We start from the raw sequence: 14247 nt of genomic DNA, 5'->3' as shown, positions 1-14247 counted from the left end.
TAGAAACTATTTTCTTCACCCACCAGCCCATTTGGGATGACTGCCAACAGCTCCTCCTAGCCCTTTTTACTGCAGAGGAAAGAGAACGAATCCATCAGGAGGCAAGAAAACTGGTCCTGGGACCAGACAGCAGACTGGCAGAGCAGGACCATGTGGACCATGTCTTCCCTGTTGAGAGGCCTAATCGGAACCCAAACACCAATCACAGTAGGAAGTGTCTCACCACTTACTGCCGGACTCTAATGGGGGGGATTTCTGGGCCGCCGCCAGGCAGCCCACAAATTTGTCTAAGGTAAGTGAAGTAACTCAGGGCCCACAAGAATCTCCCACGGCTTTTCTGGAATGCCTTATGAAGGCCTATCGGACATATACTCCCATAGACCCAGAGGCTCCAGAAAATCAGAGGGCTTTAGTTACAGCCCTTGTCTCCCAGTCGGCCCCTAATATAAGAAAGAAATTGAAGAAAATTGAAGGATTTGAAGGGAAAAGTTTATCAGAATTAACTGAGGTAGCCCAGAAGGTCTATAATAGCAGGGACCTGCTTGAAGACCAACAAACCAAAAAGATGGCCCAAGTAGTAGCAGCAGCTTTACAGGAAGTTAAACCCAAGCAGCCAACAGGGAGAAGAGGAACTGGCATCAGGTGAAAAACTCCACTAGCAAAAAATCAATAGGCCTACTGTAAAAAAATTGGGCACTGGATAAAAAACTACCCAGACAGGCCACCCCAACCACAAGAGTGCTCTCTGGGGGGGGAGGGTGCCTACTGAAATCTACTCCTGTGCTTCAATTACAAACTGACTAATGGGCTTTGTCAATTCCCCCCTGGAGCCCAGGGTGAAACTTACGGTAGGGGGAAGCCCTGTCCACTTCTTAGTGGACATGGGGGCTGAGCATTCAGTCCTCCAAAAGTATAACAGCCCACTTCAGAATAAGCATTCCTTGGTTCAGGGTGCAACCGGGACTCAATTATGCCCCTGGACCACCGAAAGAACAATAAATTTGAGAAAAGGGGAAGTAACTCATTTGTTCCTAGTAATGCCAGACTGCCTGTACCCACTCCTGGGACATGACCTCTTATACAAACTTAAGGACAACACAGGTTTTGAGGAAACCACGGCAAGCCTAAACCCACCGGGGGCATCAAAAATTCTTGTTTCTTTCCCCTAAGTGAGGAATACGTGTTAACAAAAGGTGGGGCCCCTCTTAACACTTCAAACGCCATACTGCTGGCTCAGCTGCAGATTGAGTTTCCCCAAGTCTGGGCTGAATTAAACTCCCCTGGGCTGGCATCCCATCAACTGCCAGTTGTTGTACAGCTAAAAAGTCAGGCAATGCCCATTAGGGTAAAACAGTACCCTATATCCCCAGAGGCCCAAAAAGGCATAGCAATCCACGTCCAGTGTCTCCGGGAAGCTGAAATCCTAGTGCCGTGCCACTTATCCTGGAAAACCCTGCTTCTTCCTGTCAAAAAGGCGGGCATAGGAGACTACCACCCTGTCCAGGACCTCAGGGAGGTCAACAGGTGAGTGGAGGATATCCATCCCACAGTTCCCAACCCATACGCCCTCCTCAGGGGGTTAATTCCAGAGACGCGGGTATACACTGTCCTGAACCTTAAGGATACCTTCTTCAGCATCCCACTGGCTAAGCCTTTGTTTGCCTTTGAATGGACAGATCCTGAAAAGGGGGAAAATGGCCAGTTAATCTGGACACGACTCCCACAAGGATTTAAAAACTTTCTCACGCTGTTCGATGAAGCTCTCTGCCAAGACCTCCGAGTTTCCCGGCAACCACCCTGAAGTGAATCTGCTACCGGTATGTAGATGATCTGTTCATCGCAGCTACATCAGAAGGTGAGTGCCTGCATGCCACCAGGCACCTGCTTAAAGAACTTCAGACTCTGAGGTCTTGCATGTCAGCAAAAAAGACTCAGCTCTGTGTAACTGTAGCCACATACCTTGGGTATAACCTGGAAGGAGATAAAAGATCCCTGACTGCCCAGTGCATTCTGGCTATAGAAGGCATCCCGGCCCTAGGAAGCAAAAGGCAGGTCCGGGAATTCTTGGGAGCTGTAGGATACTGCCGACTATGGATCCCTAAGTTTAAAGAACCAGAGTTAATTTTAAATGGACACCGGAGGGGACAAAGCTTTCCAAGCCCTTAAAAATGCCCTGGTCTCAGCTCCAGCCCTGGCCTTGCTGGATATTGAAAAACCTTTCCACCTTTATGTGGATGAAAGACGAGGCATCGCCCAGGGGGCCCTAACCCAAAAGCTCAGCCCATGGAACAGGCCAGTCGCCTACCTGTCAAAAAAACTGGACCCGGTAGCCTCGGGCTGGCTGCCCTGCTTGCGGGTTATAGCAACCATTACCATGTTAGTAAAGGACTCAGACAAACTAACATTGGGGCAGAATCTAACTGTCAGGGCCACACATGCAGTGGAGTCTTTACTCCGAGGAGACCCTGACAAATGGATGTCGAATGCCCAAATAACCCATTAACAAGCGCTGCTTTTAGATCAACCCCACATCAAGTTCCAGCATACCCCCAGCTTAAACTCCGCAACTTTACTACCAGAAGAAAGTCCCATGGGCCACTGCATTGTTGTTATGAAACTACTGAGTTCTAGAAGCTGTGCTGGGACCTAACCGATGTCCTGAGAACAAACCCCGACCTAACACTTTTCTCGGATGGGAGCAGTTTCATCCAGAATGGGGTAAGGTACGCAGTGGCAGCAGTGGTCACTCTACAGGGAACTATATATGGGCTGAGCCTCTTCTGCAGGGAACACCGGCCCAAAAAGCAGAACTGATTGCTCTAACTGAGGCCCTAAAAGCAGGTGAAGGAAAAGTTGTCAACATCTACACTGACAGCAGGTACGCATTCGCAACTGCACACGTTTATAGGACAATTTACAGGGAGCGGGGATTGCTCAATGCAGAGGGGAAAGCTATAAAAAATAAAGCAGAGGTCTTAGACCTTCTGACAGCAATATGGGCCCCCAAACAAGTCGCCATCATCCATTGCCTGGGCCACCAAAAAGGAAACTCAAAAGAGGAAACAGGAAATAGAAAAGCAAATCAAGCAGCCAGAGAAGCTGCTTACTGCAGAACCACCCTGCTGGCACTGCCTCCTCCGGTTCTATGTGAGCCACCAAAATATACAGAAGAGGACCTCCTCGCTGCACAGAAATTGCAGACAATCTCAAACCCAGACGGATGGCTTCAACTTCAGGACAGCAGAACCTTCCTCCCTCGAGTCCTGGGACAACAAATCCTAAGGCAGCTCCACGAAGGTATTCATTTGGGAAGAACAAAACTAACTGAACTTGAGAGGAAAGAATTCTATCTCCCTCATTTGGACCAGCTCGCCCAGGAGCTCATTCAAAGCTGCGTGTCATGCCAGCAGACTAATAATGCTAAGGTCAGTGTATCCACCCAAGGGGTCCGAGATAGGGGACTAACCCCCGGGAGACATTGGGAAATAGACTTTACAGAAGTCAAACCTGGGCAATATAGATATAAATACCTATTGATCTTGGTAGACACTTTCTCAGGATGGGCCGAGGCATTTCCTACAAAAACTGAAACTGCTTCTGTAACAGTAAAGAAACTCCTAAATGGCATCATACCAAGATATGGTCTACCTATCTCAATAGGCTCAGATAATGGCCCAGCATTTATTTCTAAACTTACTGAAGGTATTGCAAAAACCTGGGGGATAAATTGGAACTTACATTGTGCTTATCATCCCCAGAGTTCAGGACAGGTAGAAAGAATGAATCAGACGCTTAAAGAGACCTTGACCAAATTAACCCTGGAGACCGGCGAAGGTTGGGTAACACTCCTTCCCTATGCCCTCTTAAGAGCCAGTTGCACCCCCTACATAAAGGGTCTAACCCCCTTTGAAATTCTGTTTGAATGACCCCCACTGTTACTTCCAAAAATTGAACTGGAAAAAGCACTCGAACTGTCTAACCATAATTTGCTTCAGTCACTGCAGGCTCTTCAAAGAGTTCAGCAACCTGTCACTGAGACCGAGCAGGTAGCCTTCCGGAAACTGGTTCTGGAACATCCACACACATTCCAGCCCGGTGACACAAAGCTGAGGCTCTCACCCCAAGGTGAAAAGGGTCCCACATAGTAATCCTTACTACTACTACGGCTGTCAAAATCAGCGGTGTCTGCTGTTGGATTCATCATTCACAAGTAAAGGCAGCCACTACCGCACCCCCAGAGACATAGAAAGTCATCAAACCAGCTACTGGAGAAGATCCTCTAAAGATAAGACTTTTGTGGGTCCCGGTATCTTAATCAGATTCCTTGCATACTTTCCCCAGCTTGAGGCCTATTGGCCCAACCCACGTAATCCCTATACTCCAGGGAACTATCCTGGGAACTGAGAAATACCGTCACTGGGACCGTACTTGCCACCTACAGAGGAAGCAGGCAACCTGTCTTTAATTTTGACCTTTGTAAATTATAGCCAGGTCTAACCCTCAGGGGCACACACATTGATGAATGCGGCACCTTAGCTTATGAAAAAGGACTTAAATCTGTTGGTTTTTATGCTTGCCCAGCATCGGGACCAGCCCGTTGCCACAAAGCAGGACAATACCACTGTGCTGCATGGGAGTGCGAAACTATTGCTCCTTGGAAAAACCAAGACCCATACATAAGCCTACGCAGGAGAAAGCCTGCTTCCCAATGCAGCCAAATACAAACATGCAACCCACTTAGACTCACTATAATACATTGAGACGCCCTCAGCATCCGCCAGGTATGGGAAACAGGTAAAATGTGGGGGCTCAGAATGTAGGCTGAAGGACCCAATCCTGGCATGCTGTTTACTATTCAAAGGCAGGTCATCACCCACACCTAAATCCTATGGGTCCCAACAGCAACTTAATTCTCCAAAAACCTGAACCTTCTGAACACTCCCCAACCCAACCGCCCCAGGCGTCTGGTTCTACCTACCCTACAATTTCGGGGGCAGGTCCCACTCCCCTACCCACTGCATTAGCGCCTGGAAATGAAAATCATTTCCTCCCTATGCTATCCGCTGTTTACCGGTTTGCAAATGTCACTCATCCTGAAGTAACAAAAGACTGCTGGCTATGGCTAGACCCTTGACCCCCTTACTATGTAGGAATTGCAGTGGGTATCTTAATCATTCCTCAATAGGCAACACTGAAAAGCATGTACACGTTCTTGATCTCGCTACAGCTCAGTCCTTAGGACTATGTCCCTGGGGACAGAACGCGGCCCTTACTCTGGGAGATCTTCGAGGATGTGGAACTTGTCTTTATTCTCCCTCTTATGATATAAGTAATTCTCCCTACCAAATGTCGTGTAATACCGCCTCTGTAATAAGTATCCCCAATCCAAAAACCTCTAACAACCTCCACATGGCCGTTGTACCCCCCACCACCTGGTTTGCTTGTATGCAAGGTATAACACCCTGTATTGCTTTAGAATACTTCAGGGACACCACAGAAATGTGTCTTTGTGCATATACTGCCCCAGGTATATATCTATGAAGGAACGGAGGGACGAGAACACCTTGGACTCTCAGGCCTCAGGCGATCCAAGTGGGTCCCCATATTAGTGCCCCTCCTCATTAGCCTAGGAATTGCAGGGTCTACAGCAATAAGTACAGCTTCGTTGGGGACCAAAACCTCAAAGAGCTAAGTAAACACGTTAATAAGGACCTAGCATTCCTGGAGTCAAGCATATTCCGCCTAGAGCAGCAAGTAATTCCTTAGCCGAGGTCATGCTCCAAAGCAGGAGGGGACTTGATCTCCTCTTCATGAAGCAGGGAGGGCTATGCAAGGCCCTAGAAGAAACGTGCTGTTTTTATGCAAACCAATCCGGGGTCATCCGAGACACTCTTGCCCTGGTAAGAGACAATCTAAAACAAAGAGAGCTGCAAAGACAAGCCCCGGGAAATTTGTATCAGTCCCTCTTCTCTTGGTCCCCCTGGCTCACAACCCTGATCTCAGCAGTGGCAGGGCCTCTCCTCCTGCTCCTAATAGGTATAACAGTAGGGCCTTGCTTAGTTAAAAGCCTCCTTGGTTATGTTAAAAATAGTGTGTCATCAATAAAATTTATGGTCCTCAGAACTCAATATAATCCCCTGTATGAAGAGTCAATGATTTGACTCCAGGAACAACTGAAAGGGGAGAATGTGGAAGGGGGCTTAAAAAGACATCCACAATGTCAAAAATTAGGCTAAGCATAAACTCAGCCTTTGCACAGTTAAGCATGTACTCAGCCTTTTCACAGTCAAAAAGTTCCCTTCCTAGAAACTGGAAACAGCACCTGCTGGCTGGGTTACACTGTTTAACAGTTTTTTTTTTAACTTCTGTGAACCCCACTAGCATTGCTTGAAAAGCACCTAGGTCTCCAGGATGTTGCAGTCTGGCCCACTTGGAAAGTCCCAATGTGGCTTTGCCCCATTTAAGCAAGCCCCAACAGCAAACGGGGGCCCTTGCTGTGGGACTTGCATGTCCAGCAGGCAAGTGGCCGCCGGCTGGCTCTTGACTAATAAACCTCTCCTTTTTATAACTTGTACTTTTGGTGTCGGGGTTTGTGAATTAAGCGCTCGGACCCTATTTCATACTCACTCATCAATGCACGCTGTTTCATCACCCAGTGGTGGACTTGCATAAAGTCAGGTAAGGCTTCTCTGGTGATAATGGGCATTTATACATGGGGCACTAAACTTGTGGGTCAAAAACCATTCAGAACTGGTAACTTTATGTCATTTTTGGTTTAATTCAAATATTAATGTTCAAGCCTATTTCCTCATCTGTCAAATGGAAATAACAATACATATTTGGCATTTGCAGATGATTAAATGAATTAATAGTGTTCAAAGCACCTAACACAGTCACTGGCACACAGTAGATGCTCAATAAATGACACCTATTATTTTATTTTATGGTTAAAAAATGTTTGAATGAATGAACAATTGAGGAGAAAATAGAATGGCAAAAATGAAAAAGAGGTTCATGTGTTCTAGTATTCTGAGAAAAGCTGTACCTATCTTCTATAGATCCAAGTACCAAAGAAAATTAGTTATACACCATATGACATAAAATACATTATGTTAAAATAACATAGACTTAACATGCAATCCCTGCAACAGAGGTAAACTTCTTCAGGTCACTAATGTTCAATTATATCAGATATAACATCTACCTGGAAAATTTAAATAATTCAGAGAAAAGCATATTTGGACTGTTTGAACTTAAGAGTGCCCAAAATAATATTCTAATAAAACTATGGGCTAAAAGGATCTCAGAGAACTTACACAGCTTCTTTTCATGGTATTTTATAGAGATTAGTTCTAAAAAATTAAGTCTTTTAAGGTTTGGTCCTTAGTAAACTCTGGAGATGTGTGTAGCTTAGTGCTGGATACATTACCAGTTAAGAAAATATCCACATATATAATACATTCATAGTAATTTTAGGTGGCTAAAAGATGTGACCTAGAAATAAAATAAACCTAGGCAATTAAGTTTGACACTAATGTTATTAACCAACTTTTAAAATGCATTTACAAACTTGGAATACTATAGTGACTTATGAAGCAACATATTAATAGCAGGACAAGGTTGATTCAGTTTTTTTTTTTAATCACAATTTTAGATGAGATCGGGGATTTTTTTCTAGTACTACCAATAAGTAACAATCTACCACTTAAACTTAGTGGTATAAAAGAACATTCATTTTATTGTACTCATAGATCCCGTAGGCCAGGAATTCAGGACAGGCATAGTGGGGACAGCTTGCCTCTGCTTTATGAGGTTGAACCCCGTGGTAAGACACACAGCCTAAGAGTGGCTCCGCAGCCCACACCAGGATCCTCTGACGTCACGTACCACAGGTCTAGTGCCTAGACTGGGAGAATGAAAAGCCTAGCACTGCTGACTGCCAAGTGGCCTCTCCATGGAGCTTGAAAGCCTCACTTCCCACCAAGTACTGTGCCTACCACCTTAAACGATCTGGCCTTATCACTCTGACAAAAGGGAAATCCCAGGTGCTGTCAGAATGCTTGTAAATTCAGGGACTACAAAGTCATAACAACACAGGCCAGAGCATTTCAAACTCAACTACAGTGAAAGAACAGGATTTTTGTTGATTTTGGTTTTCATTTCCAATTAGCTGTTGACTGTTGCTTTTTAAAAACGCAGTAACAAATATTGAAGCACTGTCAAATTGCTGAAAGTGTTTCTAAACACTCTCAATTTTAATACTTAAACTATAATTGTTCATGGATCAGACACTAAGTAGCACTGACACACACTATGCACTACTAAGAGTGACAAGTTGTCCACAAAGAGAACTGGAAACAAACTATCTAAAGTGATTTGAAACTTGAGTAAAAGAAAAACAAAACCAAAAAGGACAACTTCTACTATCAAAGACCTGCACATTAAAGTAGGTGAATTAAGTGGCGAAAGCACTCATCAACCATTAATATCATCTTTATACCTGCTAACATCTAAATACATGATTTACATATGGATATTATACAGCTTATGAAATTATGCAGTCCTATTAACAAAGATAAATGCTAATTCTTACAAAATCCACAGAAAACAGAGTAAAGCAACACCATATAAAACAATATATACATTGTAGCCTGTATCTTATCCTGCCAATGAGAAAGTCACAGAGCATTTTAACCTAACAGGGAGTAGATCAAATCTGTGTTTTGAAAGGTCGCTGGCCACAACATGAAGGATGGAAAGACACAGTTCTGCAAAGAACAGTGAAGGGCTGGTGAGGGTCCGAAGCAGGGCAGTGAGGGTAGAGACAACAGATGCACAGGTGGAGGACGCTGTCACTTTGGCTATTGCTAATCGTGATGATGATGACAGCATGAACTACCATGTACATGGAGGCCTATGTGCCAAGTACTATGCTGAGCACTTAAAATACATGATCTAATTTGACCTTCCCAACAACCCTATAACAGGTACTGTTACTATCTCTTCATTTCCCGGTAAAGAAATTAAGGCTTAACATTATGTAACTTTCCCAAAGATATACAATTAGTAAATATGAGAGCTGTGAGTCTACTGGTAGAACCAGTTGTATCTATCTGCTTTAATATCCCTTTCCCTTCTTGTGGTAACAAAAGAAAAAATGTAACCCTGTATTTCTTTTTTTCAGAATGTTAATAAAAATGTTGACTAGAATGAGATGTGATCAACTTAAAGATATAACAACAAAAAGTTAGTGCTAAGAGAAAAAGAAAAGATGTATCAATTAATGGAATTTTTAACAATCAGAATTAAGAAATGATATCACCCTTTGCTCTTTTAGAGAGAATGATATATGAACATAAATGTATAACTAAGCTCCAGTAAGTTCGTCAGGAAAAAATCCTATCCTTAAGGGATCTATTTTTTTCCCAACAAGGTTGACACATTACTGTACAGAATCTCATATAACATAATAAGTCCACCAAGGCCAAGGCTTACTCAAGTAAATTTTTACTTCTCTAAGTACTAAAACTAAATACAATTATCAGATAGTTTATGCTGATATAAACCATAGCAAGGAAGGTTTGATTTTTCAATTATATTAGAAATAATTTTTTTAACCCTAAGTATACACACTACTGACTCAAAATTACTTCTTTATAATGTCAATTTAAGTCTGTAACAGATCCAAATAATGATGCTGGTAATATAAACATAAATAAAATTATAAATTCATAATCCTTTATTAGTTGTCCATAAGAAATTTAACCACTAAACATTATGAAACTCTATCTTGAAAAGTTTTCTACATTTTGCTTAGAAAAATGTCCAACATTTCTTCTATCAATGAAGAGTTAATTTTAGAAAATAAGATTGACAGAAAATGACCACATTCTGAGGAAAGACCAAAGTGGAGATTCAAATTTACAAAAGTAAAAGTTTATTCTGAGCTTTAACTTCAGGGAAAAAAAAAAAAAATGATATCTCAAAATGAGCTGAAAACAATCAATAGTTTGTCTCATCTCTTTTTTTGTCTTTTCTTTTTCTTTTTTTTTTTTTTACAATGAACCCCAGGTCACCTAAAAATATTGGCTCTTAGTAGTATGAGTGGAGAAACAAAAGAAAGAGTAACAGAATGATATCTGCTAAAGATACCTGAGGGTAGCCCACCAACCTTTCCCATCAATTTGGGAAACAGACCCAAGAATATAAGAAACATCTACAAGCACAATCATCTTCCACCTATACATGTATCAATTTATTGTCTAGCTATTTGTGCTAGACAATAAATTTAAAACAACCAAATAGCAAACCAAATCATGTGATCAAATCTGCCTAATTAAAATATTCTCTAGCTATTCAAAACAACTAGTGGGTTTTATTTTGGCAATAAAACTTTAAATAAAAGACTAATTACTATGCAAGGGGGACCCAAAAACACCCAGAATTTATTTACAAAAAGTTGTATATTTATTCTTGTATGTTATTTATTTATTTATTTATTTATTTTTAGTTGGAGTCTCACTCTGTTCCCCAGACTGGAGCGCAGTGGCCGCTCCTGGCCACCGCAGCCTCAACCTGCTGGGCTCCGGCGATCCTTCCGCCTCAGCCTTCCAAGTAGCCAGAACTACAGGCACGTGCTACCATAGCCAGATAGTTTTTGATTTATTGTAGAGATAAGGTCTCACCAAGTTGCCCGGGCGGATCTCGAACCCACGGCCTCAAGCAATCCACTCGCCTTGGCCTCCCAAAGTGCTGGGATTACAGGCTGAGCCACCAAGCCTGGCCTATTCTTGCATGTTTAAACTTCACTCACCTTCAAAGTACTTTCCATTTGGGGCAATATACCTATCAAGATGCTTTTTCCCACTGCTCAAAATAGTTCTTGAACTCGTTAATTTTTTCCACATCAGCAAAACGTTTCCCTTTGGGGATTTTTTTCACACAGAGAAGCAAAAAAAGTTGCTCAGGATGAGATAAGGTAAATAGAGAAGATAGGTCACAGAGATCATGTCATTTTTGGTTAAAAACTGCTGAACCAGCGTGGTGTGAGCAAGTGTGTTGTGGTGGAAGAACCAGTCACCTATTTGTCCCAATTCAAACATTTCTTCTACAAATCATGACACAACCTACTCAAAAATTCAAGATAAAAACTTTGGTTGGCCATTTGATTCAGAGGAACAAATTCTGTGTGTACTACAAGGGGCCTGCTCTCCAAAAGATAATTCCAGGTTTTGGGGGAGTCCCACCAAATATGCCAGATCATGTCTGATTCCTGTATTCAAATAACTTCTGCTAAGCCCTTGTATTTTATTCAGTATTGTTTCTGTTTACACTAAATAAATAATGAAGTTCTTTCTAATAAACACTTCTGTGTCCCTTTAGTTTGTGGCTTGCTCTGTCTCACAAACTAGATAGTAAGTTGCTTTGGGACAAGAGCCACAATATCAATATATTTTTCTGAATTTTTTGAATGAAGTATTTTATTATACTTTGTATCCCCATTTACCACAGATCTGGTACAAATAAATACCAAATAAAATACTGCATTTATAGAATGAATAATTCCTCACAACACATAACACTGTAGTCTGATGTCAATCTCAACCCCATTTTACTCCATTTCCCATCTTGTAGGCAGAAATTCTTTTTCCTGAAACACCAAAGTAAACTTTATTGCTCTCATGCCAAAAACTCTTTCATGGTTTTCTATTACATCAGGAAAGAATTAAAACTCCTTACGACAAAATCGTGGTCTGGCTCCAGCCTACAAGTTCCACTGCCCTCCCTGATCCCTGTCTCTACCATACCCTCCCAAGCACAAGGAACTGGTGCTCTAATGCCTCTGCCTGGGTACAGAGAACTCCCTCTGCTTGGACTGCTCCTCCTGGGACTTGGTTAAATGCTATCACCTTTAAGAATCCTTCTGCCCATCTCCCAAGTTGGTTAGCTGGCCTTGCCACACAGTATGTTCAGGAAAGAACAAAAATTGTGGTCCTTTGAGAACAGTGACTATCAAGTATGTGCCAATCATGATCACACGAACATGTGAATTTGGATAAAATGTTAGAGTCTGTATGAATATTTCCAACTTCTTACACTTGGGAATTTATGAAGATTACAGGCTATATTTTAATTGTAAGATTTAAAAGTCTAGAAAACTATTATAATTTCTCTATTTTTTTCACATGCTAGCTGACTGTGTGTCATATAACAGATGTAAATACAACACATTCTACTAAAACAATATTGTGTCACAAACGTGTTCACAAATTTCTGTTTTGAGTGCAATACTCATTTCAGGTGTCTTAACTAAATTTGACGCTTTTTTCCATCTGGAATACCAATATTACTTCATTTTGTCGGTAGAAGATTGCACTCTGTGAGAACTGAAGCATAATAAGCACACAGATCATAGACAAATTACTATTTTCTGTCTTAACCTCATTATGAATTAGGAGACACTAGAGAAGCCAAAAGCAAATGTAGTGGGACAGGAGGATGAAAGGACATCAAAGGAGCTCTCAGTGGGACAATATAGGGGAGATTGAGACAAAAATACTAATAAGTCAAAGTTAGAGAGAAGTCAGAGAAATCTGAAGCAACAGAAGAGATTCTCATGCTGGCCTTGCAGAAGCAAACAGCATGTTGTAAATTGCCTATGGAGAGGACCATGTGGTGATGACCTGAGCATAGCTCCTAGGAGCTGAAAGCAGTCCCCAGCCAACTTCAAGCAAAGACCCTGGGAGTTGTGCCTGGATTCCTGACACAGACTATGAGATAATATATTTGCATTGTTTTAAGCCACTGACTTCATGGTAATGTTATGCAGCAACAGAAAACTAACACATCCTGCTTACAAATCTTGCCTAAATCAAACATTTATTTTCTTAAATGATACATCGCTTTTTCTATGTAATCTAGCAAATAAACTTCTATTATCATGAAATCTGGACAATTCAAATTTGTTATAAAAAGCATTTTTACCTCTGAGCTTATTTGGTTGTATTCAAAATATATCTAAAAGTCAAAACTGAATTTTAAAGTACATTTCCTTAACCTTTTGATTCATATTTTAAAAACCTACTATTCCAGAAAACATTTACTCTAGTGCATGCTTAGAAAAAAAGCTACATGTTTAATATATTTCTCTTTTCAATATTTATGTTATCACTAAGTTATACATTAAAAATGCATCACATGGTGATGGCATAGTCACTGACTGTGTGAACATTTTCATACCGTATATAGTATGTAGGGAAAAAAGAAACAAATTCACAATCAAAATAAGTTATATAAGATTATATAACAAGACATTTTTTAGCACAATACTGTTTACATAGCTATATTTGTTACTGATATATTACTCACCCATCACACAGTTAAGGGAAAAAAGAGCTGCCACTTATGTTTTTAGAATGGAACAATAAAAATTTTCTTCTGTGTTTTTGTCAAGCAGGAAATGTGTAACTAAATAAATTTATAAACAATTACTCAGAATATAGGTTGATATTATCAGCTTCTTTATTAAATATTTCTTATACAATTCCAAATACAGTTTCGTCTTTAAAAAGAAAATCTACTGAAAAAAAGAAATCTATTTTAATCTAGCCTACCTTCCACATTCAAAGTGCCCATCTTAGATTCCAAGAAGTCAAATAATGTGCTTGGTGCAGATGGCCTTGCATTGCCCAGGTCCTCTTCATCTTCAGATCTTATTCGCCCCCTGCCTTTTCCTCTACCTTAAGATTTATAATCAAGAAAGAGATATTACATATGCAAAAGGAAAAAACATACTAAAATATAATCAGCAATCATTTTAAGTAGGATTTTGTATGTATTTATTACTATCATAATTTTATGTATGACCTACATCTTTTATAACTTAAAAAAATTAATGAATATGTAGCACCTCTAATCTTCTAAATGATCTACTCAGAAATGTAAATTTGTTCATGCAAATTATCTTTTAAGGGGAAAAAATTCATTTTATAAGATTTTTCTTTAACTAGCTTTTATGAAAGAATTTAGGACTAGAACTTGAAAAACACATAACACATTTGACTATGCAATAATTAAATAATAATACCAAGTAAAAGTTATATTCTTGTTAATTTTAAAGCTTACAGAAATAATTAATAGAACCAGTCACTTGAAATCCTATTTCCTATATTATTCCTATCAATCCCATTAAATAAGGCATTATTAGACCCAGTTTACATAAAGATGAAGACAGTGAGATTGAGAGTA

The 14247-nt window shown here is 40.7% G+C and overlaps 1 protein-coding gene across 1 annotated transcript in view; it reads right to left on the bottom strand.

Moving 5' to 3' along the window:
* TDRD3 (tudor domain containing 3) overlaps positions 1–14247 on the bottom strand; it is a 128952-nt gene that overhangs the window by 48659 nt on the left and 66046 nt on the right. The window contains 1 exon segment of the mRNA XM_008059272.2: positions 13614–13739. Coding sequence (XP_008057463.1) covers positions 13614–13739 — 126 coding nt within the window.

This window comes from Carlito syrichta, unplaced genomic scaffold, assembly GCF_000164805.1.
Source record: "Carlito syrichta isolate Samal-C Ts95f unplaced genomic scaffold, Tarsius_syrichta-2.0.1 Scaffold303985, whole genome shotgun sequence".
NCBI classification, from domain to species: domain Eukaryota; kingdom Metazoa; phylum Chordata; class Mammalia; order Primates; family Tarsiidae; genus Carlito; species Carlito syrichta.
The sequence above is the reverse complement of the archived record's forward strand: the minus strand, read 5'-3'. Positions and strand labels throughout refer to the sequence as shown.